The sequence below is a fragment of the Dermacentor albipictus genome, chromosome 1, assembly GCF_038994185.2.
Source record: "Dermacentor albipictus isolate Rhodes 1998 colony chromosome 1, USDA_Dalb.pri_finalv2, whole genome shotgun sequence".
Taxonomy (NCBI): domain Eukaryota; kingdom Metazoa; phylum Arthropoda; class Arachnida; order Ixodida; family Ixodidae; genus Dermacentor; species Dermacentor albipictus.
The window spans coordinates 141,695,924-141,723,343 of record NC_091821.1 but is presented as its reverse complement, the minus strand read 5'-3'; the positions used below and the strand labels follow the sequence as shown (position 1 = coordinate 141,723,343).

Sequence of the window (27,420 nt, the reverse complement as noted above, 5' to 3'; positions counted from 1 at the left end):
TGAAAATTAAAAAAAATGGGTAAGGCGTGAAGACACGAAAACAACAGAAGAGAAGCGGACAACACGAACGCCGACTGTCCACTTCTCTTCTCTTGTGTTCGCGTCTGCATGCCTTACCCTTTTTTGCATTACGAATCCTTACCAACTAGCTCAGCTTTCTGTCGTTCTGAGTATTCTGGGCCCCCTGATGTTCATTGTTTATATCAACGATATCGTGAACATGGGCACAACAGTTAAGTACGTAATAAATGCAGATGATTCAACGATACTTATCTCTAACGTTAAAGGGCCCCGGAAACGGTTCGGACAAATTTTGTAGGCGCATAGGGTACAGCTTAAGTAGAACATTCGCACCACAATTTAAGTGAAGCGTTACTTATTAATGGAGTTACAAGCGATTAGAAGTTACCCTCCTCCCTAGCCATGCCTTTCCTCCTCAACTCGCTCGCCGAGCGAGCGGCGCTAAGCTCCGCCTTCACTGGTCCTGCGTCACAATGCGACGTCACATCGTCCACTTCCGGTTGTTGGAGCACGCCTCCTCCCGCGCGAGACCTCTCCGCTGGCCGCTTGGCCGTCGACCGAGAGCCATCGAAGCAGCGTGCGTTGCGAGCATTCTGTCGTAGCGCCGAAGGTGGCCGGTATTCCGGTAACCACAGGCAAGCTGGTCATTTCGGCAAATGACTGGAGGCATAAACTCAAGCTGATGAAGGAACTTCAGAGTAGACGTACGTGAGCAGCCTGATCGGTCTGCACTGTCCAGACACTTGTTGGCGCAGCGCTTAACCAGTCAAACGAAGCGCTAATATTGCTCTAACCAAGTGTAAAACATTTTAAACATTTATAAGAACAACGTGTTGATGATTACACTCCTGCGAAAAATACACACCAGCAGCAAAGAAGAATGCACTTCGTTGCTGCTACTGTGTATGGTTGAGCTCTGTGCCACCAGGTGGCTGCACCGTGCAGACCATTCACATTTACCTTTCTGCTCATCTCATGGCTCATCCCGGCGCAGTCAAGCGGCCAGACCCTGTCCCCTTGCGCTTGTGTTTGCCCTAATACCGGACTTGCGAAACGCTATTGCGTTAGTAATCTTCCGCTGTAAAGTGACGGCCACAAACGCGCAAATCCTGGCGCCTATCGGATAGCCGCAGTCCGATGCGCAGCAGCCAGTTCGCTCGTATGCTGCCTTGCAGAGAGACACGATTTCGCAACTTCACATCTTTCCAGTCGCTACGTCTGCAGCCCACAACGCAACAAGGGTGATTCATCGTGCTCACGAAAAGACTGATCGACACTGACGGCGGAGCTCTCGTCAAAGACTGCGCACGTTGTAACACAAGCAGACGACACTTGCTGTGTGCCGGAAGTGCTCAAGTGTACTAAAAAACTATTCTTGTGTATTCTCTTTAAGTTATTTTCTTTTTACAAAAACAAAGTAACTAACATTCCAACTATTACGAGCATCATTTGTTCACCATAAAGTTGGAAAAATTATCGACCACGCGCCCTGGTCAGCCAATCAGATAGCTCGCCCATGTGACGTCATATGGGTTATTTGCATCATATGGGTAGGGGCGGCATAAAATTCCGCCGAGCAGTGAGCTGCGATCGACAGCGATGTGCATTTTTAAAACCTTATAATAAATTACACGCTTTACGCAGAGCACTTAGATGTGTCAATTAATGATCAGAAGGACCTACTCTACCGACTCAGTACGTTTGTAGAAAATCGTCAAAATCGTATCAGGGTCCCTTTAACCTGCATCAATTAATATCCTAAGCTAACGACGTGCTTTCGGAGATTTCCTCGGGGTCAAAAATGAATCGACTTAGGATCAATCCAAATAAAACTAAAACTGTTATATTTCGTGCATAAAATAGGATAGTGACTACTCACCAGCCGTTAATTCTTGATTTATAGCGAATAGATATTGTTGATACGCATAAAACACTTGGGGTTTACTTTTCATCGAACTTAAGTTGGGATGCTCACGTTACATACAACGTCCCAACAACACAACGTCCCAACAACACTAAACACATATGAAAACACAAACAGTTGGAGTAAAAAAATAGTTATGTTCTTTCTTTTGTTCTATTGCTTGCTAGCAAAAGATTCAGTATCTATAAATTATATCTACTATACTGCTTGGGAATCAGTCATTAAAATCATTAAAAATTTTTGCCGCATTTTCAGTGTATTTGTGTGAGTGATAAATATGTTGTACTACGTGTTGTAATTTGCGTATGCATTTCCATGTGCATGGCATTTCAAGTGTATTAGTTGTGATTTATGAATATCTTATATTATGTATTGTAATTCTGCATGTGTTCATTTTCGCCGTTGTCACGGCGTATCTTAGCCGCTACCTGTGAACCTTGTATAGCTGCTGCCATGTAACGGTAACCTGGGCCCCGTCAAGCCGTTTTCACGGCTTTTAGCCCAGCGGACCTTCCAGCATGTTGTCTGGTAAATAAACTTGAATTTGAATACGTCCCCCTGGCTGTGTTACCAGCTTTAGACAACCCGAAGAAACTACGGAGAACACGATTTCGGCGTGTAGACGAAAGCGTTATGACTCGCTTTGTATTCGCCGGCACTTGGGCGCATAGTTAAACTCACAAAACTAAAATTAAGCTGGGCCGAAATTGCAAGAAATAAAAAAATAAATAAATAGCAAGTGCAAGAGTGGGTAAAGCTTGTGATTACAGTAGTGCTGTAGGAAACGGTGCAAGTGAGTAATTGGACCAGTGCACTATGTTTTTCCATTAACGCTGACCGGCGGGATAGTCGCGTCTGGATATACCAGGATGCGCATTCCTACATCCGCAGGGATGAAGCATTGCTTCTTGGCTACAAATACAAGGTGCACAGCGCTGTAAAATACTGCGCAGTCTTTTGAGTATAATATGAATGACGACTGATCTAACCCCGAACTCGCGCCGGACGCGCGCGCAACAGGCGAAACTTTTCAGGCAGCTATGTTCTTCTCAGAAACCCGCCGTGGTTGCTTAGTGGATATGGTGTTGGGCTGCTAAGCAAGAGATCGCCGGATCAAATCCCGGCCACGGCGGCCGCATTTCGGTGGGGGCGAAATGCGAAAACACCCGTGTACTTAGATTTGGGGGCACGTTAAGGAACCCCAGGTGGTCGAAATTATTCCGGATTCCTCCACTACGGCGTGCCTCGTAATGAAATCGTGGTTTTGGCACGTAAAACCCCATGATTTCTTTCTTGGCAAGTGTCAGTGGCGGAATGCGCACGCACTTTCCTTTTTTTTTTATTTCTCTCCCTCTTTTTTGTTTTTTTCTTTATGTGTATACCTGCTTTTCTTGCCCTGCCCCTTCTTCACTTGCGATGTGTGCGAGAGAAACGCCATATGTTTTTGCTGTTTATGCGCGGAAACTTCATAAACGCTGGCAGTTGCGCCGAAAGTAGATGTTCTTCAGTCGTGAGATGTGCTGCTTCCTTGTTTTTTCTTCGCTTTTCTCAAAATAAATTCGTTCCGATTTGCCCCCCCTCGCAGTTGTTCTCCATTGCGCGTGGCTGACGGCACACTGCGGTAAGCGAAACGACGGGGGTTCACTCAATCAGTGCTACTCGTTCGGCTCACCTCCTGGCGAGTACAACTCCCCGCATATGCTGTAGGGTTGACTACGGAATTAAGCAAAATAGCGCCTGATTCCGCAATACATAGTCACATCTTAGGTAACATATAAAGTGCAGATCAGACACTGATAAGTGTCACTCACCCAGCATATCGCACTATGCGAGAGCAACAAGAAAGTGCTTGCTTGCGGCCAACGAAACAAAAGAAACAGAAACAAAAGCAAGAAACTTGCTCATTAGATTGCAGTAGCGTGAAACTAAACAAACGGCTTACAGCATGAGAGGCTCAGAAGTGCTTACCTGACACTGGCGCGTGCATGCGGCCAAGGTGAGCACACCCAGGACAATGGAGGCCGAGGCGAGCACGCACAGGAGCATCAAGTGCCTGCGGTTTGGGAGAAGCAGGGAGTCAGTCAGTGGCCCCGTTCACTCGCCGACTTTGAAACACGCGCACACCGCTTTCGCGCAACTGGTACGTCATGTTCTCGTTCGCTTCAGCACAGACCGCTAATGATGCCTTAATTATGTGTAGATCCTCGGACTGCAAGCGACCTTTTCTTCTTCACATGACTCCCCTCTTGCCAGCTTGTATTTCCACCGCCAGACTTAAGGCGAGCGCCGTCTTTGCTGTTTTGTTATTTTTTATTACTGAAGAAGGGCTTTCTATTCTTGCTTCAATTTTACATCGCTTTCCTGTGAGAATAAATAACGGGACTTAGGTCGCCACCGGAAAACAGTTCAATCAGTTAGGAAGACAAAGAAACGACGGCTGTCACTGACTATTTCCCGGACGCGTATACCAGTTTATCTGCTGGCTTGCAGCTCAACCGAAACATTCGGGCCACGCAGTCATTTGGTTTCTTCCTTTTCCATTTTCAGCATCTCTCCGTAGCGCCGAAAAACGTTTTTCGCTTAGCGGCTTGTCTCAAGCTTTATATACTGCATTTTTAACTCACAAAATTTAGTTGTCCATGCTTCTGACTAACTTTCTATCAAGACCTACAACATATGTGTAAGGGACGCCGGCAGTTGCAGCAAACAAGCGCCAGGATTTAATAAGTGTGGGGCTAAGTGTGGCACAATGACAAAAGTGGCATATGTTGATTGCGTGGCACTGAACTGCTTACTTCCTAAGATGTAATCTGACAAACTTGTCAGATAGTTTTCTTCTCCTTTTTCGCGCGCCATTAGATTGGCTATCTCACATTCGCTATAATTTAGGCCGTATTTCGAACCGCGTAAAAATGCGTTTAACGGACGTGTTGCTGCGAAGTTATAATAATAAGGTCGAGAAGAATACTCAGAGTGCGATGCTAAGACATGGAAACGTTTTCGCGCCGTGTGTCCTCTAAATTGACAAGAAAAAAAAAGAATGTAAATACGACGTAAGCGTAAATGTCTTGAACATTGAATGTAACTTCGTTGAAAGCATTAGAGCTTCAATACAACAATTAGCGAAATGATATTTCTTATAGCACCGAGATCATTCTTTTTTTCGAGCCCTCCACGTATTGTATTAATCTGCATTCGTGATGAATTTTCTAGCGTCATTTCCTCACCTAACCAGTGCTTTATTTCCTCCTCGCGAATACCGTTACAGCAAGATACGGTATAAAAGCCGAGACTAGACAAAGGAAGCTCTACGGCAAGCGCTCTAAGTCGCGCTTCGTAGCGAAAGTGCAAACAGTGAATGTTCCTATGGGATTTGACGCGCCCGCGTTTTTTCAGCGAGCGGGGGGAGAAAAAAAAGGAAATCTGACAACTTCATTTCTCGGAGCGCAGTGGGCCTGAGTGGAGCAATTCTCCGCGCCAATTAGTGAATAAAGTACTGAACTGCTCTCTCGTCCTTTTATTCTCGGTCCATAAACGAAAATCAAATATCACCATGTTTACTTTCCGCGTTCACACTTGCCAAATCTTGTCCATTATCCGCCCTACGAAAGGAATGCACCTGCACACTCAAGCTCTAATGCGCAAGATTCGTGGATGAAAGTGCGCTGTGGGAAGAAGGCAGGACTCGCAATGTTATTAGGGGAGTTATTCGAAGGGAAATGTCCTCTTGGCTAGGGCAATAGTTTTTTTTTTCGAAAGATATTAGAAACACGTTTCGAGCGCTTGACGGCGAAAAAGGGGAGGGGCTTCTCTGCTTGTAACAGACATTCCTTTATTACTTACATAAAGAAAGACATCTGTGTTGCCCTTTTTTTTGAGATCCTAAATATTCAGGACTGGCAGTATACTCCAATTATTTCTCGACATGCTGGCCCTTGTTGCGGCTCTTTGTACGCACCAGTGTCGCACCTAAGGGCTAAACCTTCGCACGCCAAAAAATAAATGCTCACACATTCACGTTTAAAGGAAGTATTGACGCTGTTCTTTTCGTTTAGTTTGCCTCCATGTGATTCTACGATTACCTGACGTTCGGAAAGAATGTTTTTTCTCGCAATAAAGATTTGAAAAAATCGTACCTGGTAATTTGACACATAGGTGCCTATTACCCAAGTGCCGCTTGTTGGTGAATGTACTGAGAGATTGGACATCGAAGCTTTGCGAGAGAGCGTGCATTATTACTCTTGGCTACTTTCCATTTCTGTGTTGCTGTCGCCTCCCTTCAGAAGAGTAGGCAGGCGTTGTGCCCTTTCCGGTGGCAGTTGCCAGCCTGCTCCTCGCTTTCCCTTTCCTGTTACCTGTGTATATGTGTATATGTGTGCAAAACAAATAATAATAATAATAATAATTTCCAGGCCATCAGTTTGTTCACTCCTGTAAAGCGTGCTTTGTCTGTAAGGCACCAAAGTCGCGGGAAAAAAAAAACCTGCACTCGTTCGGGAAAGTGGCGGGAGGATGTGCGAGCGCGCTGCCGAGATGAAGGTAAAATCGAGTTTTAGCTGCAGAACAGATCCGTTCGGGCAGGGTCAGGAGGGCAAGCGCAAGTCAACATAGAAAGAGACGTAGTCATAACAAACAAACAAACAAACAAGCAAACAAACAAAAACGAATTGCTTCAGCTAGCTTTCTCCAACGCATCACCAGAAATCCTGCCACTGAGAGCGTGGTTATGTTCGATGTTAGAGAGTTTTAGTATAGCGTAAAGCAGCAAACGCAAAGAGTTAGCGTTAGCGTTAGCGTTGCGTGCACCACACTGCGCATGCGCTATACGTAAACGCTGCTGGAGCTCTTACGTACGTACGCTATTTTCAGGATTTAGCGTTGAACGCTAACGCACGCAAGGGGAGCCTTACGTACGGCAAGATGGCGGCGCCGGTCGAAGTGAGAGCAGCCCGCTTCGGATCTATCGAGCCGTCTGACTGCACTGCTAGGCTCTATCCTTCCCCACTAATGCTCGTGTTCGCCTTAGATTTGTGTGATGATGCTTCGGCAGCGGTGCACAGGTGACAAATGGGCGTTGTTTACAATATACGTTCTCGATTAGCGGCGCAGTAGGCTTAACGAGAGGGTTTGCTCATAGAGTTAGTAGAACAACTCTATGGGTTTGCTAAAAGTGTTTGCTGTATCCGCCTCGAGATGGTGCCAAGTGTATTTCGCTCGTTCGCTTGGTGTAAAGCCGCATGTGGAACCGATGCATGTCATGTTTTCCGCGGCAAAACATAGTAGTGTGGTCGGTGCTGTGGTCACAATGCGTGTGCGTTTTACCAACGACGACGATATGAACCTCGTGAAGGAGGTTTTCGCCTTGAACCCATTCGGATGGACGTCAAGGTGGGCGTCCGTTGCAAAAAATTGGAAAGAAGTGGGAAATCCGCTTTCTGGAAGAGAAATTGCCGGCGAAACGTCCCCTCCGGTATAGCTTCGACGTTGAGTGGATCTTGAGGACACGTAGAACCTGCGCGGTCGCTCTCATTCCCGAAGCATGAGGGTGTCTATGTCATCCCAACTTAAAAAGGACACGTAATATGGGTCCCACAGAACACTCGATCGCAGCATGCCAAGATTAATCGGTATGTTTCGCGACTCTCGACAAAACAACGCTCAAACCAAACACCTACATGCGTAATTAACGCAGCGACTGTGGCTTTCGATAAGCTTGACTTAGGGACACACTTGCGGATTCGGCATTGGATAAGCTCGACATTTCGTGTGGATTTGGCTTTCCAGTACTTTGTGTCTTTACATCTAGATGGCGCTGTATTTGTTTGCGTTAACGTTAACGCTTTTCTCCGTTCCGCTATTCTAAAACACTACCTTGTGCCGCGCAGTGCAGTCTTTCTTTGCGTTAGCGTTGCGTGGCACGCTAACGCTAACGCAAGGGTTTTACGCTATACTAAAACTCTCTGTTGATACTGAACAGCTGAAAGTAAATGTACTAAAATAAAATCTTGTAGGACAAGTATATGCGTGCTACGGTGATCGAAATCGAAAAATGACTGCCTCAACACAGCGGAAGTGGCAACGAACAAAGATACGCACTCGTTCGCTCGTGGTCGCGAGCGACGTTTCGGGCTCGGCAAAGGATGTTTGTGAACGCGCGTAGCCTTACACTTGGAGCGTGAGAAGCTGCACGATGACGATGGCGGTGAAGAGGAGCGCCGAGCCGACGACGCACTGGGGGAATTGTGGGTCCGGCTGGTTCTGGAACTGGGTCTCCAAGTTTGTATCTTCGAAGCGCAGCAACACAGGGTTCAGACCGTCGGGAGAACAGCGCCTGCGGTTCGCCACTCGGTTAATGATGAGACAAGCACAAAGGAGGTTGTGTGCTAGCTAGAAACATGTTCTTTATCCTTGGTGTCAGGCCTTCCACTCTCTACACTCTCGTTACATACTCTCCTTCTACGGCGTCGTACAGCGTCGTCCACTGTTAGGGGAAACACTTCATTAGTATTCAAACGCTCATAGCAGCCTATATGTGGCATAGAATCCTGCCGACTTATCTTTCAATAATAGTGATCCACATTAGGGATTGCATAGGACACAAAAAATATTAAATTTCACTTATTTATTTATTTATTTATTTATTTATTTATTTATTTATTTATATTCTCTTATTTCGACATACATTATCTAAAGGCTGAAGAGGCTAAAGGCTGATTCAACTGCTTGACAAAGGCCACGCCACCCGTACTATGCTCAGAGGCGGAAAAGAAATATCAAGCACACAAATGAGGTGTTACCCTAGAAGTGAACGACCCCGTGCTCTACTACTGTGCTTGCTGCACTGATTATTGGCTTACGAGATGGATAACTCAAAGGATGGTTACCTGAAGTTCCATGGAACTCCTGAATCGGGAAGGAGGTTTGCCTCAATCAAAGCCAGGCTCTGTAAACGCAAAATAGCGGCACGTGGGTGTAAGGTGCATAATGCCGACGAGGGTAGCATACCTCAAGCAGGCTGCGAAATTATCCCAAGTTTGACAGATTCGTTATCTAGCTGATTAATGCAGCAATGATTAAGGTAACAAAAATGACTCAGTTGAGCAAAATAAACGCTCTAACCATTGTGATGACATATTTTAGCTGAGCACTTAAACAGAAACAGCACAGCAGCAACCCCGGTCGCAGGTTGCTGAGCCTGATTGTGAGCTCTAAAAGCTAGGCATCTACGCTGGTTGTTCAAAGCGTTCGTGAACAGAATTTGTCTTTATGGAACCTGGCGCCTTAACATTATGCGCATGCGAAACTCCAAAATATATCCTTAAACATAAGGAAATAACTGTGCACGCGTCCCCATTCACCGTTCGTATTTCCTTGAAGTATTCCTGCAATCTTTGATTACCGGGAACGTTACGTACTTTCTGCTAATACGAAGCTCTTCATCATGGCAGTTTTAATATTCCGAGCCTGACTAGCACCAGCAATGCGGTATTATGCTTCTATGCTTTCTTGCGAGCGATATCCAACGACATGAAACACGTCAAGGGATCCAATTTGCCGATGTCATTTAGGCGTACCATCTGGATGTCACCTTTTCTTACAGAAGCGTATAAGAGCGCGGCTGTCCTAAGGTGTGCCATATTACCACGAAGCCGAGGCAAACAAACAAGCACCCATTCACCATATTTGTTCTTGAAAAACGACAGAGACGACACCGTTTGAAACTGTTTCAAGGCTGCAGCTCTTCTGCTCTATTTACGGATCGCAAATGTCGAAAAATGCGTTTGTTGACTGTGCGTGATACGAAACGCAGAGAGGCAGAATGTACGCCGTACGTGGGTATTGAACAACGCATGCACGCGACGCGTGGTATGTGTACCGAAACAGAAAGATAGGTCGGAGATGCATTTGATAACAACCAGACGCAGAAGGAAAAAGAGACTCGGCGAGGAAGCCTGTTATAGACTGCTAGAACCCCGCTGCTTAAAGAGTTCGCGAGCCCCGATGCCACCTGACAGGCGAGCATAATAAGAACGCGAGGTCCTCGCTGCTCGGTGCCAAACCTTGTCGCCTGGTTGCATCACTCGGCAAACATCTGCGCTCGAAGGACCTAGTCATGGAGGCCCAACTTCGGGGTAAAAAAAAGCGTGATTAGATTTGACAGGACACGACAGCTTCGCGCTTGCGCTCATTCTCTCGCTTTCTTCAGAAATTAGTTTTTCTCAACGAAATTGGGAGGTGTGAGCAGCATTATTGAAAACACAACCGTCAGAAACATCTGCATGAAGCAATAAAACTGGTTTTCTTCCTGAACGCGCCCCCCCCCCCCGCCCTAGACAAAAAAAAAAAAAAAAAACGCGCGTAGTGGAGTATAAATGGTTGTCAACTTGTTTAGAACGCGTGCAGCGTATTTAAGTTACGCTTATGAATGACGTTTAATAAAGGAAAGTTGTGCAATCAGGCAGCAAAATACAACCATGTTTAATCCAGGCTGAAGTGCGCAGAAAAAACAGGACAAAATCTGAGCCAATCGCGCTGTTTGAACGACGGCAAAGAAATTATGAAGAGAAGTCGCGAGGGTCGCTAGCATATGGCTGCGGATTTTAGCGATTCGTTATGCGTTGTCTCATGTTACAGCGGACACAGCAAAAGCGGAGACGCCACGCTTTTGTCTCTAAGCGAACTTGCCTCAAACAAAGCTAAAACTTATGAATTGGCGTTCTTCTTAGCTTTATTTACACTACGTATATTGTTACGCATGAAGAAAACGACGACCAGTGAACGTGTTTGCGGTCCCGGGTGGAGGAAGGAAGAAGAGGACGACGCTCAGTGGATAAACCAGCTGACCGCTCTTGCGCTCACCTTCGCGACTTAAAGGAAACGGTCCCCTTCATCCGTAAGGGTTACAAACGGTCTCCTTCGCTCGCAACAAAGTGGTGGAGGTGCTGGGTACCGCTCACAACAACGGAACTATCACTGCCGCAGCTTCGTCGAAGCCGTCGACTTGCCGGCCTCCCGCCATCAGCCGTGACCATCTTCGACATGCCAGAAGAAGGAGCCACTCCGAGGGCAGTGCCTAGCAGTCCACTGCCATACTACCGAGTTCCACCCACCTTCGGAGGCAAAGCGGGGGAAGATGCCGACGAGTGGCTCGTCCACTACAAACGAGTGAGCAAATCCAACGGGTGGGATCCAACCGCTCAGCTCACCAATGTGGTGTTCTCCCTGACCGATACCGCCCTCGTGTGGTATGAGAACCACGAGGACGCGCTTACGACGTGGGAACATTTTGTTGACGAGTTAAAGGCGTGTTTTGGGGACTCAGTCGCCAAAAAGAAGCGTGCGGAGCAGACACTGTCGCAACGGGCGCAGCTACCAGGTGAGACATGCACAACATACATCGAAGAAGTGTTAAAGCTGTGCAAGGTGGTCAATGCTCGCATGTCGGAAGAAGATAAAGTTGGACATTTGCTGAAAGGAGTGGCTGAGGATGTCTACAATTTTCTAATTGGAAAGGAGAGCCTCAGTTCTGTGTCCGACGTCATTCGGCACTGCAGAACTTTTGAAACGCTCAAGATGCGTCGGATTGCGCCAAAGTTTGGTCGGTTGGCAAACGTTACGACGGTTGCCAGTGTGGACACGAGTCCTTGCCTCGACCTTCCTTCGACCATCCGACAGATTGTCCGCGAGGAACTTTCCCGCCGCGAAGGGTTGTTGCATTCGACTGTTGACCACCATGGCGTGTACACATCGCGAGAGGCTATGACGGCGCAACATTCGGCCCCTTGGCAACCGATGGTTACCGCAGCGGCCGTGGAGTACAGCGCAGCCCCACAGTCGAGGATGACAACACGCCCGCCGACTCCGCGCTATGACCAACGCACTCAGCGCACGCCTTCTCGACGCCCGATGTATCCTCGTGACACACGCCACGAACCAACCCACTACACGCGGGAAAATGGTAATGTCCGCTTCATCGACGAACGACCAAAGTTTCGACCTCTCCCGGTGTGTTATTCCTGTGGCGTCCCGGGTCATATATCGCGGTTTTGCAACCAGCGTATGACCACGTGGTATGGCCAGCCGTCAGAGTTTTCTCGGCCCTCCGAACGGCCACACGGTGCCCCGTGGCCAGCACACGTATCGTCTGGCGATGAGTATTGGCCGAACAGCTCCCGGAATCGCTCCCCAGCATCTGACAGAAGTTTGACACCCCCACCGCAACGTCGTGCTCCCCGTTCTCCCTCACCGCTGCGTCGCACCGCGTCCCCTTCGTCACCGGAAAACTAGCTAGCGCGGCCGATGGAGGTGAGGTCGCTGGAGACGTGCTACTGACAGAAATACCTCCTGTGTTGATGCTGAAAAACAAAGTGCGCGTGCTTGTAGATAATGTCCCTGTGATGGCTCTGGTGGACACAGGCGCAACAATTTCGGTCATGAGTGTCTCTTTTAAACACGTGTTAGGGCGAAAGGTTTTGTTTAAATGGGACGAAGATTCAAAATTCTGTGGAGTGAGTGGTGAGCCGTTGCGACCTATTGGTGTGTGTAGTGCTGACGTATTTTTGGGAGGCCATGTTATTACGACAGAGTTTGTAATTATTCCTCGGTCGACTCATGATGTTATTCTCGGCATGGACTTCTTGCGGGAGTGTGGTGCTACTGTCGACTGCCGCACAGGAAAAGTATTCTTAAGTGGTAGGATTCCATCAGGACTCCTGGAGAACCCTGTAGATCGCGAAACTGCACTGTGTGTTTGTGGTGATACGGTCATACCTGCATCATCTACCGTTTGCGTTCCCGTTGTCTGTTGCGGCGCCGATTCCGACTGCTTCGAAGCTACCGTAGAACCGATGCACTTTAACTGTATGAAGAAGAATGTGTTGGTGCCACATTGTGTGGTGTCGATCAAAGGCGGACGCACTGGCTTATGGACCGTAAACTGTTCTAAGGAGCCCGTTATACTATCAGATGGCATGAAATTAGCCTTCGCCAGAGAACACGCGTCCTTATCAGTGGCTGAACTTACAGATGTGCCGGAAGAACCCGATGGCCACAGTTCGGAAACGGCCCTTTTGTCGATGGTAAATAAATCGCTCAGCACGAGTGAACGCCGAACGTTAGTGGGTGTGCTTTCGAAGCACCTTTCGGTATTCGACTTTGCGCAGAAGGACAATATACCTGCAATCCCTGCGTCTCGAACGCGCCATACAATCAACACGGGTTCGGCAAATCCGATTAGACAAAAGCCATATCGTGTTTCACCATCGGAGCGCCAGATTATCAACGAACAAGTGCACGAAATGATGAAAAAGGGAGTCGTACAAGAGTCAGCAAGTCCGTGGGCAGCTCCAGTGATTCTTGTTAAAAAAAAAGATGGATCTTGGAGATTTTGCGTCGACTATCGCCGTTTGAATGCTGTAACAAAAAAGGACGTGTACCCACTCCCACGTATTGATGACGCAATAGACTGCCTTCATTCCGCCTCTTACTTTTCCTCAGTAGATTTACGATCCGGCTATTGGCAAATTCCAATGCATCCTGACGACAAGGAGAAGACTGCCTTTGTAACCCCTGACGGGCTCTTCGAATTTAATGTGATGCCATTTGGATTGTGCAACGCTCCGGCAACTTTCGAGAGATTTATGGACACTGTATTGCGTGGCTTGAAATGGAACATCTGCATGTGCTACCTCGACGACGTCGTCATCTTTGGCCGCACCTTCAGCGAACACAACTCGCGTCTAGATATTGTCCTGAACTGCATCAGAAACGCTGGTCTAGTTTTAAACTCTAAGAAATGCCACTTCGGAGACCGCCAAACCCTTGTGCTTGGGCACCTCGTCGACAAGGATGGCATCCGCCCTGATCCCCAGAAAACAGCAGCCGTTGAAGCGTTCAGTGCACCGCGCTGTGTCAAGGAGCTCCGTAGTTTTCTGGGGCTTTGTTCCTATTTCCGCCGATTTATTCCTAAATTCGCCGACGTTGCGTATCCGCTGACATGCCTGCTACGAAAGGACACCCCCTTTGAGTGGACTCCGGAGTGCGACTCTTCTTTTCGTCAGTTGAAGTTCCTGCTGACGTCACGACCGGTTCTTCAACACTTCAGTCCTTCAGCTCCAACAGAACTCCATACGGATGCCAGTGGCATAGGTATTGGTGCCGTCCTAGTTCAACGCTACGGTGACCGCGAACACGTGATCGCATATGCAAGCCGCTCATTAAGTCGGCCCGAGCAGAATTACACTGTGACGGAACAAGAATGCCTCGCGGTAATATTTGCGGTTCAGCGGTATTAAGCAATACCGCTGAACCACAATATTAAGCACGTAATCATTATGTTCTCCACTTTCTATGGTAAATTTTCAGTGCATTAGGCGTAAAATTTTCGTATTTTATCTTCTAAGTCCACCTACAGGGTATGACTGTTTTAAGAATTATTATTCTGCGGCTGTATTTGGCAACGACTCTTTGTATCTAACATTATTTTAGCCCTTCGTCTTTAGCGAGTACGAAACCACGTCTTCGCCAACGCCGAGTTCGATCGCTTGTCGCGACGAATGATAAGAAATGAATGAAATATTAATATAGAACTGGAAGTAAATACTTTTTACTATATACACTGCCTCAGTATTGTAGCGCATTTAATTTATTATACCTGGTGAGTTTTCTTGCGTTATCTTGTTCCTATATTTAAAAATTAAGAATTAGAATTGAAAAAAAAAAATGCCTGCGGCATATCGCACGATTCTAGTCATTTAGCTGGATTACTCGAAGAGGAGGACATTACTTGCACAGAGAAATCAAAAATGCCTTATCAAGAAATTAACAAAATTTTGCAAATTAGGTTTCTAACTAATTACTTTACGGCACATATCGCAATTCACTAAGTGTAGCCGATGAGTTCACAAGGTGAATTCACTTGGTGAATTCACTGAATTTTCATTCATTCAAATATTGCTTTACGAATATTCATTCATAAAGCATGTGATGAAATACATTTACGTTCCAGTTGTTTTTCATACGAAAGCATCAAATGGTTCATTGAGCGAAAAGACCGGCGTCTGTAGCAGCAAAACGGCACCTAAATTCCCATTGGCTGCGACGCCAGGTCACGTGCGCGCCTCGACGGAGCAGAGCGGGCGAAAGGGGCCACCTGCTGCCGCGCCAGCACGTGTTCGCCGCGACGCCACGTCACTCTCGCTCTCAGAGGCCTGTGTTATCCGCGAGCTCCTTGTCCACGCAAGCTATCGCCTGCGTCCTAACTTCGCCTTAGTAATCGCTACGAAGAAATCAATGTATACAAAAAACACAATACATTCGAAAAAAAGAACGTTGGCGATAGTGAGTTTCGAACTTACAACCCCACGCTCAGAGGCCGAGTGTCTTTTCCCCTGGGCTAAACCAGCGCCTCCTGGAGAGCAGGCCTGTGCACTCTACTTTATGACATCATGCTACTTGGAGCATAATTTCCATTGCCAACCCCGGCGGGACGAAATCGGTGAAGTAAACATCACCTCGGTTTACTCGGGAGCGTCCCCATTAGATTCTGTGGCAGTCGGGCAAGAAAGCATGACGTCACGGATCTACGTGCACTGGCCTCGTGCTATCCTGGAGGTGTTGACCAAGCGTCTCAACGCGCTCGCATGAGCGCGAGGAGTTCATAAGTCGTAGGACCGCTCGGAGACATTCAATCGAACATTAATACTTTGGCGTTCATAACTAATAATAAATGCTTAGGTGTCCTCGGATATATTGTGCTTGAATACATAAAACGGCGCTCTGTAAAAAAAAAATAAGTGGCACAACCATGCATTTTCATCGAAAGTTTGACGGCGCTCATCTCCAAACTGGTGCCATACTCGTAATTGGCTCCGAGTGGATAAACCTTGCAAACTCACCGGCTATAATTGGTAGATTACAATATGTGCCATCAAGTAATTAGTTTCAGTTTATTGTTCATTCAAGATACATAGCTGGTTGTTAGTAGTATACAGGTGAGAGTCCCCAAGCCAAGGGGGACCCTCCGTTAACAACAAGATTGGTACAAAATGATTAATCAATGCATCAGCGTAAAATTACGCAATGTACAAGTAAATAAAAATTGAACGAAGTAGTGAAAAGGAATACATTCGATTTTTACACAAGCAGTCATACATGTAAAATAAAAAAATTCGCAGATTACCAATTTAAATTGTATAAACATATTTAACAAATGAAGTACGTACTTTATATACAAAGTAAATTAATCAGGACGACTAGTTATACAAAATGAAATTTTTAAGTTCATATTTGAGTGCATGCAAAGATGTTGATGATCTAGAGCATGGGGTAAGTCATTCCACAATTTAATCGCCGAGAAGGAGGAAGTCATTTTGCCATAGTTCGTATTGCATTTAGGTAATAGAAAGTTGCGATTATGGGCTTTTGGTATTTGTGAGCAACCTAAAGTCCATTAATTGACGCGCGAGCTGTTTGTTAAGTAATTTAAATAGAGAAGTCGAATTGAGTTAGCAACTTAATTCGTGAAATGTCATTAATATGTCGATTATGCATTGCGATTTCTCGTGCGAGTAATGTCCGCCTCTTCGCGAAATCCAGCTCAAGGAGTAGAATTATGCTACTTGCCGCAGGCAATTTGAAAGATTGTACATGGTCTGCAAAAAAAAAAAGGAAGAAGAGAAAAAAATAACAAAGAAACCTGGTATATTGCGCAGTCTCATAAGGATGCGCTCCATGTTCTACTATGCCCAATGCTCGTTTCACTCAATACCCGTTACTTATAGTATTGCAGCGCTTAATTTAAATACATTTCAACCATTATTCGTTTTAACTGCCGTATATAGGAGCGTGTTATTGTATTTATCTAATGATTCTTATCATTTCCTATTCTTTTTGGCCTTCGTAATTTGCTCGCACGAGCCCGCGCTGCCGCTGCCGCCGAAATGGGCCACTGAGAGGAGCGGACGATGAGAAATGAATCGGTGGAAAATAATACTTTACGTAATACGATTTCTAGTTTGTCCTGTCGGCATATTTTTGGATGGAGGTTCGATTACCTTTGTGTTCAGGACTTCCTCCATTATATGATTATGTTGAAGATTTCATTATGTTGATAAAATTTGTGGTTTTGGTTTCAGGGGTTTCGGAGGGGGGCCCGAAACAACCTACAGAAAATCGATCAGAACGCAGCGGAAATCAACAGCAGTCAATCGGAACTTCAACGCAAGTAACCTGCTTAGCGTACGTGTTGCAAAAAAAGAAATAAAAAGAAGAAGAAAAAAAGAAATAGAAATTAGAGGGCGATTAAACTTCCAGTTGAAGTCGTTCAAAGGCAATAGAGAGCTTGATATTAGGGGGCTCAAGTGGCTTGCGTACGCAAGAACTAGGCGCCACAGTACTGCGCATGAGCACACCCTCACGTCTGGGCCTGCACATGCGCAGTAGCGTGGCCCCTGATTCTCGCGTACGCAAGCCGCTTGAGTCCTCTAATGTCAAACTCTCTAATTATATGTGCTCCTGAGCGAGTTGGGGTTGAGAATGTAGGGGAGTCACTGCGCACGGCACTCTATCGCGTCACCCCTCGCGTGAGGGGAGTAGAAGGGGCGTCGGACTGCTTCAAATTTTAAATGCACAATATGCGAGACCGGACCTCATTTTGACGTATAGTGACGTGTTAATTCATTTTAAATAATTTCTGGGGTTTCAGGTGCCAAAACTACAATCTGATAGTGAGAGAGAGTACAATTAGAGAAGACAGTTGGGCTAGTTGGTGCTTATTACAGACCTGAGCCATCATTAAGTAGCTCGAAAAAGAGAACTAGAGCTAGCCCTGGGAATGTTAACCAGCGCGTTGGCGCTTCCAGGGTTAACTCTAGCATACATACCCAAGAAAGTCGACGGAAAGACTGCGCCGCTGTTACTCATTCGGTAAGAGCATAGCACGCGTAATGCGAAGACATGGGTATCCCACCTTCAGCCAGTTGCGTACTTGTCCACTTTCACTGATCTATAATTTCTACATTTCAATTAAATAAACAAGTAATTTACCGTATGCTTTCCGCACGCACGCGCGCGCGGAAATATATATATATATATATATATATATATATATATATATATATATATATATATATATATATATATATATATATATATATATGACATAACGGTTATCAGTGGGCCCCGGAGGCACATACTCACGTACCTAGTAGCGCCTATCGGCCCAGATTTTTTACAGCGCCAACTTCTGAATCGGCCCATGAACAAGGCTAGAAACATACCCGGTTCGAAAAGTGGTGGTAACTCGGTAAAAAATACATTGTCTTTAGAAAGTGGTGGCAATCCGCTAAGAAAGATATTGTCTTTGAAATGTTTCCTGGCTGCAGGACTCTTCGAGTTCAGGCTACAAGATGCAGGTGCAGATCGCAAGCGGACGCTGTCAGATTTCGCAGCAGCCCGTACGTGGACAGTGGACGCAAGAAATATGCATGGCGTGAAACATGTTCGCTGCAACATCGCATGCCAATTTTGCAAGCTTGGGCACCACCAGACAGCGATAGTAAATAAGTGTTATTTACTATTGACCACCACAATGATGACGCAATGATGAAGATGGTCAAAATAATCTTATTGTGGGAGGCGAACTAAAACAAGAACGAGGAAAATGCAAGGAAGAGTGCGAAAGATAAGACGCCCAAATTATTGCCCATGGCCTCGGACTTAGTGCCACAGCCCGCAATGACGATAGCTGCCAAAAAAACAAAAATAACAATCACCATTCCACTGAATTAAAAGGCTCAAGCGATTAGAAGAGGCGTGGTACCCTTTGCTGAATGACTTTTACACCTAGAGCACGTGGTGTATCTTCACATTTCGATTGCATTTTAAGTTTTATGCTTCTTCGCGGAAAGAATCAGATCGCAACATGTGCTTATTTGCGATCCACCTGCATATTTAAATGATTGGTGGTCATGGTTGCACTGACTCCAGATTACTTTTGCCCATATGCTACTAAACCCGCTAAATGCTTTCATTCGTTTATATTATAGCTAAGTAAAATATTAAATATATTTAAATCATTATTATTTTTTTCCTGCAAGCATTTCGTTTGCTTGGCTTGCTGTATAAAGTGATTTACGCTGTTATATGTACATTGCGCGACCGCCGTAAACGTTGCGTACGAATAACAGTAGATAAAGAAACCGGTCTGTGTGCGCCCCCCCCCCCCCCCCCCCCGCCCCCGAAATGCCAGACATACAAACTTCACTTACAATCGCTTAGCTGACGAATACGAAGCTTAAAAGAAACCTTAAAATGCACTTAAAAGAAACCTCCTGTAACTCGCGCGCGTTTAGACATTTGCGAGGCAGTCAGCCTGTCTCTGTGAGAAAATGCCCATTCTAGTAAGCCATTCTAGTAAGCGCGCATGGTGTCTCCCTAGTTCTTTCGCACATAGCAAGAATTTCTGGTGTGGAAAACGCGCGATTTATGGCTTGCGTCACGTTTGTATGTACCATTCAGGCTTTATACTGTGTGCACCTAATCAGTTTTACATCAATAATATTAAATGAGCTTTACGTTTAAATTCGACTTCGCCCTGCCACCTACTAGCCGCCTGGTTAGCTCAGATGGTAGCGCGGCTGCCCCGGAAAGGCGGTGGTCCCGCGTTCGAGTCCCGGACCAGGACAAATTTTTGTTCAAGTGCGAGGCTTTTCGTTCGAGGAACTCCTATGTGTTTCCTTTGTAGCAATTGCTATAATTGGGTGGATGTCTCACTGTCCTTTAATTAATTACTTCTCTCCACCTTGCGGGTTCCCTCAGAACGATTACGTCAGTTGCTGAAACTTATAATTTTCCTAGTTAAACCCAGCTGGGATGATAGGTAAGCCCACGAATAAACTTAGCAATGAGCTAATTGCGTTATATTACTATGGCCAAAGAAACGAAGCAGAAGGTAGGGGGCTGTATAATAAAGGCAGCTGCCTTCCATAGTGCTAGCAGAGAGAGTAATCCGCCTGGCGACGGAGTTTCTTCTCTAAAGCATGCTGTTCTGCGGGAGGCGACCGAAGGGAATTGCGCAAACCAAGCGGGAAATTTCCAGGCAGGACTGACGCCTGTCAAGCTTAGCCGACCGAACAAACGAGACCGGAAAGAAAGAGCTCGGCTTCCGCCAGCCGGTTTCGGGCCATAGACACGTGTGGGACCCGCGTGGAGAAAAAGAATGAAAGAGAGGCAAAGGTTCGGCAAAAGCAACAACAACAAAAGAAAGAAAAAGCAAACACAGGAAAGGCACTGTGTCGGAGTACACTGGGGTGAGGGTGGAACAAGGCGCGGAAAGGCGCGAACGCTTTCTCTTTCCGGAGCTCGGTGGCCCGAGTTTTTTCGGGAGAGCAGCTCACGCCTCGTATTTCCCGCGAGAGGCGGAAATGAGGAATCTCTTGATTCTGGCGCGGACATTCTCTCGGCGTCCTCCTCGCAGATGGACCGTGTCACTGCTATTTCCTACGCGCCCCCAGGTCCCCGCTGAGCGTACGCACAGATACAGCGGCTCTCGCGCCGTCGAGACTCGCAAAGGGGGAGACGCGGCGACGGAAATTACGGACGTGAGCTGCGGCCGCTGCCCCCTTGAGACCCGACGGCTCCGCAGCAGAACACCTGTCCGAAGGAAAGAGATAAGCAGGGCAAGCCACCTTGCCGCCGCGCTCTCGTCGGCTGCCCGACTGCCAACGACCCCTGGGCAGCCTGTCAATGACCCACTGCCAGCATGCAGGAGGTATCGAACTTGAGCTGATCAAGGAAAGGTTGAGTACGATTTCGCAAGTATCGGAACTGAAATACTGAGTGGCAAGTCTGCATCGCACAGGAAGGAATACCTTATGCTCACGCCGTCGAAGCAGTTTTTGAGGGATCGTTCTCTCTATAACAGAGTGTGACATCCGCGTCAGGGGCTGCATGTTGTGTGTGTGGAGCGTCAGAAACGTTTTCTTGGGGTTTCAGTGTTGCTACGTCCAAGGCGTTGTTGTCTTTCTCGACCTATTAAGCGTCACATTTCGTGGAGGAACATGACTAAAACAGGGCACTTGTTTCGTAAACGTAAAAAGAGAAAAACGTCTAAACTGGACGAAGCACGACCCATCCCACAAAAGCGCGAGTTCTTCGAAACGCGTAGCGCGCCAGCTCTGTATTTGTTTTACTCTTGTTTCTCCACGTGGAGGCTTTCGATAAGGCGGCACGTGTGGGAGAATCGATAGGCTGACTTCGCCATAGCCAAATTGTATAACGCTTACCGTTACCATCGCGACCACCTGTTGGTTTTGCGCGTGCTAGCTAACCCACATGGCGCATGCGCCTGACAGGTGTCCGGAGAACCAGCTATCGTGCGAAAAGCTTTGGTGATAACGGTAATGGTCCCGCAAAGCAGCTAAAATACCTTAGGTGTAGAAAAAAATCACGAATAGCGCTCACATTCACAAGAAAAGCGTTTGTGATAAAATTGCTCGTAAGAGAAAATTACAGCCAATCCTGATTCTGGATATATTATTAGCGAAGACGGCCGACCAACGAAAAAGATCACTTAACAACGAAAAGATTTGCGAAATCAGTTCAGTTTTCATTCGGAGCGTGATATGCGAAAGCGAGCCTCTGCTTATTTCTGTTAATGCGCGCTATATTTCAGTGCACAAATTATTTATTACCACAGTCCTCAAACATACTTGAATCGACAAATTGTAGCCGGTGAGTTCGCAAGCTGGTTATGGCTTGTGAACCCACCGTCTACAATTCGTAGATAGAAATATGTGCCGTAAAGTAATTAGTTAACATTTAACTCGTGCAATTGTGTTAGTTCTTTAATTAAGCATTTTGATTTCTCGTAGAAGTACTGCGAGGCCTGATCTAGTAGTTAAGCTCGCGTTAGAATTGTTCTATTAGCCACAGGCAATTTTAAGAAATTTGTTGCAACGAAAAAAAAAGAACAACAACAACAACAAGAAACACCCTATATTTGCGGCTGCAGAAAAGGACAAAAGTATGCTCACGAAAACAGCCGCTTACTTGAGTTCGCTGAGGTGGTAGTGGTCATCTCCAGAAGTAGCGCGGCGCGTGCTTTTGTGTTACACAGTGTTGGCAGCTATACCCTAAACAATGATATTGCCTGTACAGGCCGCGCACAGATTTTGCCGTTGCCAACATCAAAATGCTCTCCAACTCTAAATTTTTCTTTCCTTTTCTTTTTGCAAATACCGAACCAAACAACTTTAAGAAAAAAATTGACAGTCACTTGAGTATCCTTACGTGATTTGAATGCGAAAGCATTTTGACTTATCTCATTAATTGGTTACGTCCATGACACCTTACGTCATACATCGTCATATGTCCTTCACAACTCTATCTCAATCAACCTTGCTCTAATTTGTACCAACCTTACCACCTCAATAAACTTTGCATTCCAGTGGCACTTGAATGAAGCTTGATTCACGTTAATTCACCTTAATGTAGTTTATTTCACCTTAATTCACTTTACTTCACCTGAAGTCACCTTACTATAACGTCGTAGCTAGATGGATGCGACGTCATGTGTGCAATGACGCACGCACTAGGGACACCTTTAGTGAGCCGTGGCGTCGGGGAAGCGTGCTCGTCTCGCACCCCGCAGGTCGGGGCTCGATTCCAACCCAAATGCACCAAAGGTTCTTTTCAAAACCATTACATCACTTTGGTTACAGGAACCTCCCTCAGTAATTTGACGTCTATCCGAGCAATTTTTGACATGTGTTTACTCTTTGCGCCGTCGGCCATATTTTCCCAACTTCGCTTGATCACGCCGGATTTTTAAGCGAAAGCTTTCCTAACCTAGTAGAGCCGCTTTGCCGTCGCCTGCAATTTGACTTCCATTTGACCGCAGCTGCGCCGTAGCCTTGGCAGCGCATCACGTGACTCCTCGCGCCGAGCTCCGCCGCCGTGTGCGCTAGCCGCCGCCGCCGGCGGCATGGCACATGCGCTCTCTGCAGCTGGGTCACCACCTGACTACGCGGCTCGATGCGCGCCTGGCTAAGAGGAGCGCCGCGCTCGCCTAGTCAGTGCGAGCTTGGCGAGGTCAGTGCGAGCAGAGCGAGGCCGGGCCGTCTTCTCTGAGCGTTGCGCGGGAGCTGGACGCTTTGAGCTGTCGTGGCCAAGCGGCGTATGAACGCCCCGTGGATATCGCCCGGCAAGCTGCTTCATTGGAGAGGGTCTGGAATGCCGATCGCGCGAAGATAGCGTCGTAGAGTGAGGAAGAGGGAGCCGACTGAGGAAGGGCGAAAACCAAGCTTTCGCTTTGCATATGCAGGTTAAGCTGAGCTAAGCCGCAGCGATTTTTTTTTGCCTCATGGGACACGAGGCAGGAAATGCTTTCGCACTAAATGTCGCCGCGCGGTAGCCCAGTAGCTGTGCCGTTGTGCTGCTGAGCTCGGGCCCAGCCACGGTGGCCACAATACGATGGGGATAGAGCGAAAAAAATTCACTGAATATTATGATGCTGCCTGATGCGGAACTTCAGCGCAGCTCTACCCATGTTTTCATTTCCCGATAAATTGGCTGGTGCGGACAATCGGTATCGTGCGGCACATCGCAAACAGAGCGAAGTGTGACGCGAATGCCTAGCCAATCAGGAGATCGCGAGAGGCAGCGCGTGGGTGACGCGTGGGCGCGATTCAAGCAGCCGCCGCATACAGACCTCTATATACGGTATCAGTGGCGTCATCGGCGAACAGACGACGCTCGCTAATCTGGCGCCATCTCATAGCCATCGTCTCCGCAGTGCCCGTCTTGCGCGACACAGCGCTTTTCTTCTTATGCTTTCGTCATACCCTCCTCCTCCGCGTTCCGCCTCATGGTTTCGCTGCACCCTCCTTCTCGCGCTCTCCTTGCTATCGCCGTCTTTCATCCCCTGCTGCGATCCGCGTCCGCTCTTTCATCCTTCCCTGTGCTCGTTCGATCGGTTACGAGGGACGCCGATTCTGGCCGCAGGAATGGGCGCCTAAGCGCTGCGCTCCAGAACGCTCGTGTACCGTGCGTTGGGTGCACGTTCAAGAGCTCCAAAAGGTCAAAATTAGCCCGGTGCTACCCCCCCCCCCCCAGTCGACTGCGTGCCTTGTAATAATATCTTTGTTTTGGCACATAAACCCCAGAATAGTTAAATTTACCCTATATGACTGAAGAAAGAACAAAATATGCGTTCCCAGCACGACAACGCTGTCATGACACACGAATGGCGCGCACACCTACGAAGGCAAACGTCAAATAAAATGCGTTTCACCGTCAAGACCACATACACAGCTTCCCGAAGTCTTTCACACTGAGATTCTAGTCGGACAGTTTCATTGTGCCAGATAGCGCAGCTGCTTTATCTTGAGTTTACTGGCAAGCATAAGAACAATTTTGGACATAGGGTTTCCTTTTAACGTCCAGGCTTTGCTGCTGGGAAGCTATTGGCTGGAAATAACATGAGGGTGGCCGCTCACTAGTGCGTGGAATGGCCTGCTGATAAATCACTAGAAAAAAAGAAAGCACGATACAAAATAACATTAAGAGTAGGCTTATGAGTAGTTATGTAGACTTTTGTTTCTCGCACTTAAAATATCTAGAATATTTACGCACAACGCATATTTATGTCATGAGGATGTAGATCGTAGGTTTACACAAAGCAAATATATAGAAACCGGAAAGCTCACTGTTTTAGGCTGTTCGTTGCTTTTCTTCCGAGTAGAAAACACTTCGAACGTCTTTTCTGAGCCTAACTTATGAGCCTGCCAGCGCTTAAACGATGCTATTTGTCATTCCGGCGTGCGCTCTTGCCCCTACGTTTCGGTAAAAAATTGGCTTCTCTCTTCTTCCCATACCCTCTGTTATATGTGCTGCGCGTTCATGTGACTCTCTATTTGAGAAACACTTGCAAGCGAAACACTTGCAAGGGCGCACCGAGCTCCTACGACAGACGTTCCGAAAGTAAGTTTAGTCATTTATTTTCACATGGAAACGTTATTGCCAAAAAGAAAAATACGCCATCGCATCAGAAACTATACACTTTGCACAATTTTTCCACACAGTCGCAACCAGAATTCAGACATTTGCCGTAGCGTGCAGTCAGTTTGAAAAAAAAAAACACTGGTAAAGCTCGGTGTCCTGCGATGCAAGGCCTGAGACATAACCTCTACACCATACACGATCTGTAGGCGTTCGTGGATGACGGACACACTAGTCCCACGTGCCCATTCATACCGGATAACAGCTCGCACTTCCGTTGGAGACCACGTTGTCACAACACGTCTGTCTGCCATCGTGATTTGTACTCGGAATAACCTCGGGCACGCCGGTCTGCTGCTACTCTCTCTTCTTCGGCGCTCTGCGCATGCGTCATTCCTCCTCCGCTGACGCTCCTTCCGTCGTTGAACCAGCAACGGGCGTGGATTCTTATGGCGACTGTTTGTTGCTCCTGGTGTACCATCTTCTCTTTAAAAAAAATGACAAAACTTACTTTCGGAACGTCCCTCGTAGTTTGCTTTCACTTTAGTTCGTGAAGAGAGCTGCCATGTCCACCTAATTCACATCGCCGGGATGAGTTCCTTACGAGAAGTATAGACTAACTTTAACATGCGAACTAGGAATTGGTGAAGGGAGCAAGAAGACATTATTGGTCACGGGCGAAATCTATTGGAAGCATGAAAATTGGGCGCAAGTTCGTACACTTTGGTACTCGGCTTATTGCTTTGATGTAGTAATGTCAAACACATAGGCACAAAATGGTAACTCCTGGAAAAAAATAAAAGAAAGGGGGCGATTTTGGCGGTATATTTACTACATGTGACTCGTCATTGGTGGCTCTAGCTGTATTTATACGGCCGATGAGCGAAAAGTGAAAAAGTTAGAAATGCAAGCAAGGGAGAGGGGAGATCCTGAACTGCTATATCTTGGTAAGCTTGCTAACTGATAGCCGCCACCATAATGGAAGACTTCGAAGTAACTTTGAATGCCGCTGGTAGTTTAGTGTCAGCCAAAACATCACTGCACAGACAGTTTAGCATTTCATCTGTGTGTGTATATATGTATATATATATATATATATATATATATATATATATATATATATATATATATATATATATATATATATGTGTGTGTGTGTGTGTGTGTGTGTGTGTGTGTGTGTGTGTGTGTGTATTTACACATACTGTTACACATTTACACATATTTCAATTGTTTTAGGGAAAAAGCTATACTTTAAAGCAAAAAATGGTGTGATGTTAAGCGCGTGATGTCTCCGACTAGAAGAGATTTTTGCAAAGGTGATATATTCATTACTGGAGAGGCCACAAGATGAGTGAATAATGCCATGAAAAAATTTTAAAGCATTCTAAATTGAAATAATTATATATATATATATATATATATATATATATATATATATATATATATATATATATATATATATATATATATATATATATATATTGAAGCGGTATGAGCCTTCGAATAGAAGATGAAGAAGCGGGGGAACCGGGGGGACTGAGGAAGAGAAGGGAGAAGTGAGAAATAAATGTAGACGAGATGGACGCCAGTTCCACAGCAATGCTTTAAGTCTACTGTGTCCTTTAACTAGGAACGCTACAATATTTTGGCGCAGCCGACAACTGACTCCAACATGTGGGTGACATTTTTCCTCGAGGAGACCTCCGCAGAGAAGATAATCTTTTCGAGATACCAAGCTCAAGACGAACCAGCGGTGGAACTACCTCGCGAACTCAACTCGGCAGACCTCGTGAACCTGGTTTTAGAGAAGGCTTCCATAGACATTGCTGAACTACGTCGGAAGGGTGCGGTGAAAGTGAACTTGCGTCTGGCGATCTTCGACGAATTAGTTCTTGAACCCATGCGTCGAAAGGACTCTGCATCACGGTCTTCGACAGAAGAGGTGAGCCTCGTTTTGAAAGCTCTTCAGCTACAACAAGAACAGATGGCGCAACAAAACCAACTGGTGACGTCCCTTATAAGCTCTCCAAACGCTGAGAAGCCGGCGACTAAATTTGTCGAACCCGATGCTTTCGACGGCAAGTCTTCAAGCCCAGAAAGTTGGCTTGAATTCTATGAATATGCCGCTGGGAAGAACAAATGGCACTCTAATGAGGACAAAATTACCAACATGCGTAGTTATTTAAGAGGTGTTGCACGTAAGTGGTACGATCTGCACATTATTGAAGATGTTGGCAACTCTTGGCACCAGTGGAAGGAAAAATTCTTGAAGACATTCCGAAGCAACCCAGTGCAAAGATGGGACGCCGCGCTCAATTTCAAATTCAAGCAGGGCTCCCCCGTCGAGTATTTCTTTGAAAAACTCGACGAGCCTATGCTTCCTCCTTCTGCCATAGTAGCTCTAATAATGCACGGATTGCCCGCGGAAGTCCTGAAGCTAGCGCAAGCACGATCACCTAAAACTGTAGACGGGC

At 46.5% G+C, this 27,420-nt stretch overlaps 1 protein-coding gene across 10 annotated transcripts in view; it reads right to left on the bottom strand.

Annotated features, from left to right (window-relative positions):
* The window catches only part of Ac76E (adenylate cyclase type 2 Ac76E), an 884,870-nt gene that overhangs the window by 36,618 nt on the left and 820,832 nt on the right, over positions 1–27,420 (bottom strand). For all 10 annotated transcript variants that reach the window (XM_070526675.1, XM_070526630.1, XM_065429478.1 and 7 more), the window contains 3 exons: positions 8,830–8,888; positions 8,112–8,276; positions 3,914–3,998 (listed from right to left, as the gene is read on the bottom strand). In XM_070526675.1, coding sequence (XP_070382776.1) covers positions 3,914–3,998; positions 8,112–8,276; positions 8,830–8,888 — 309 coding nt within the window. The remainder of the gene's footprint in view (positions 1–3,913; positions 3,999–8,111; positions 8,277–8,829; positions 8,889–27,420) is intronic.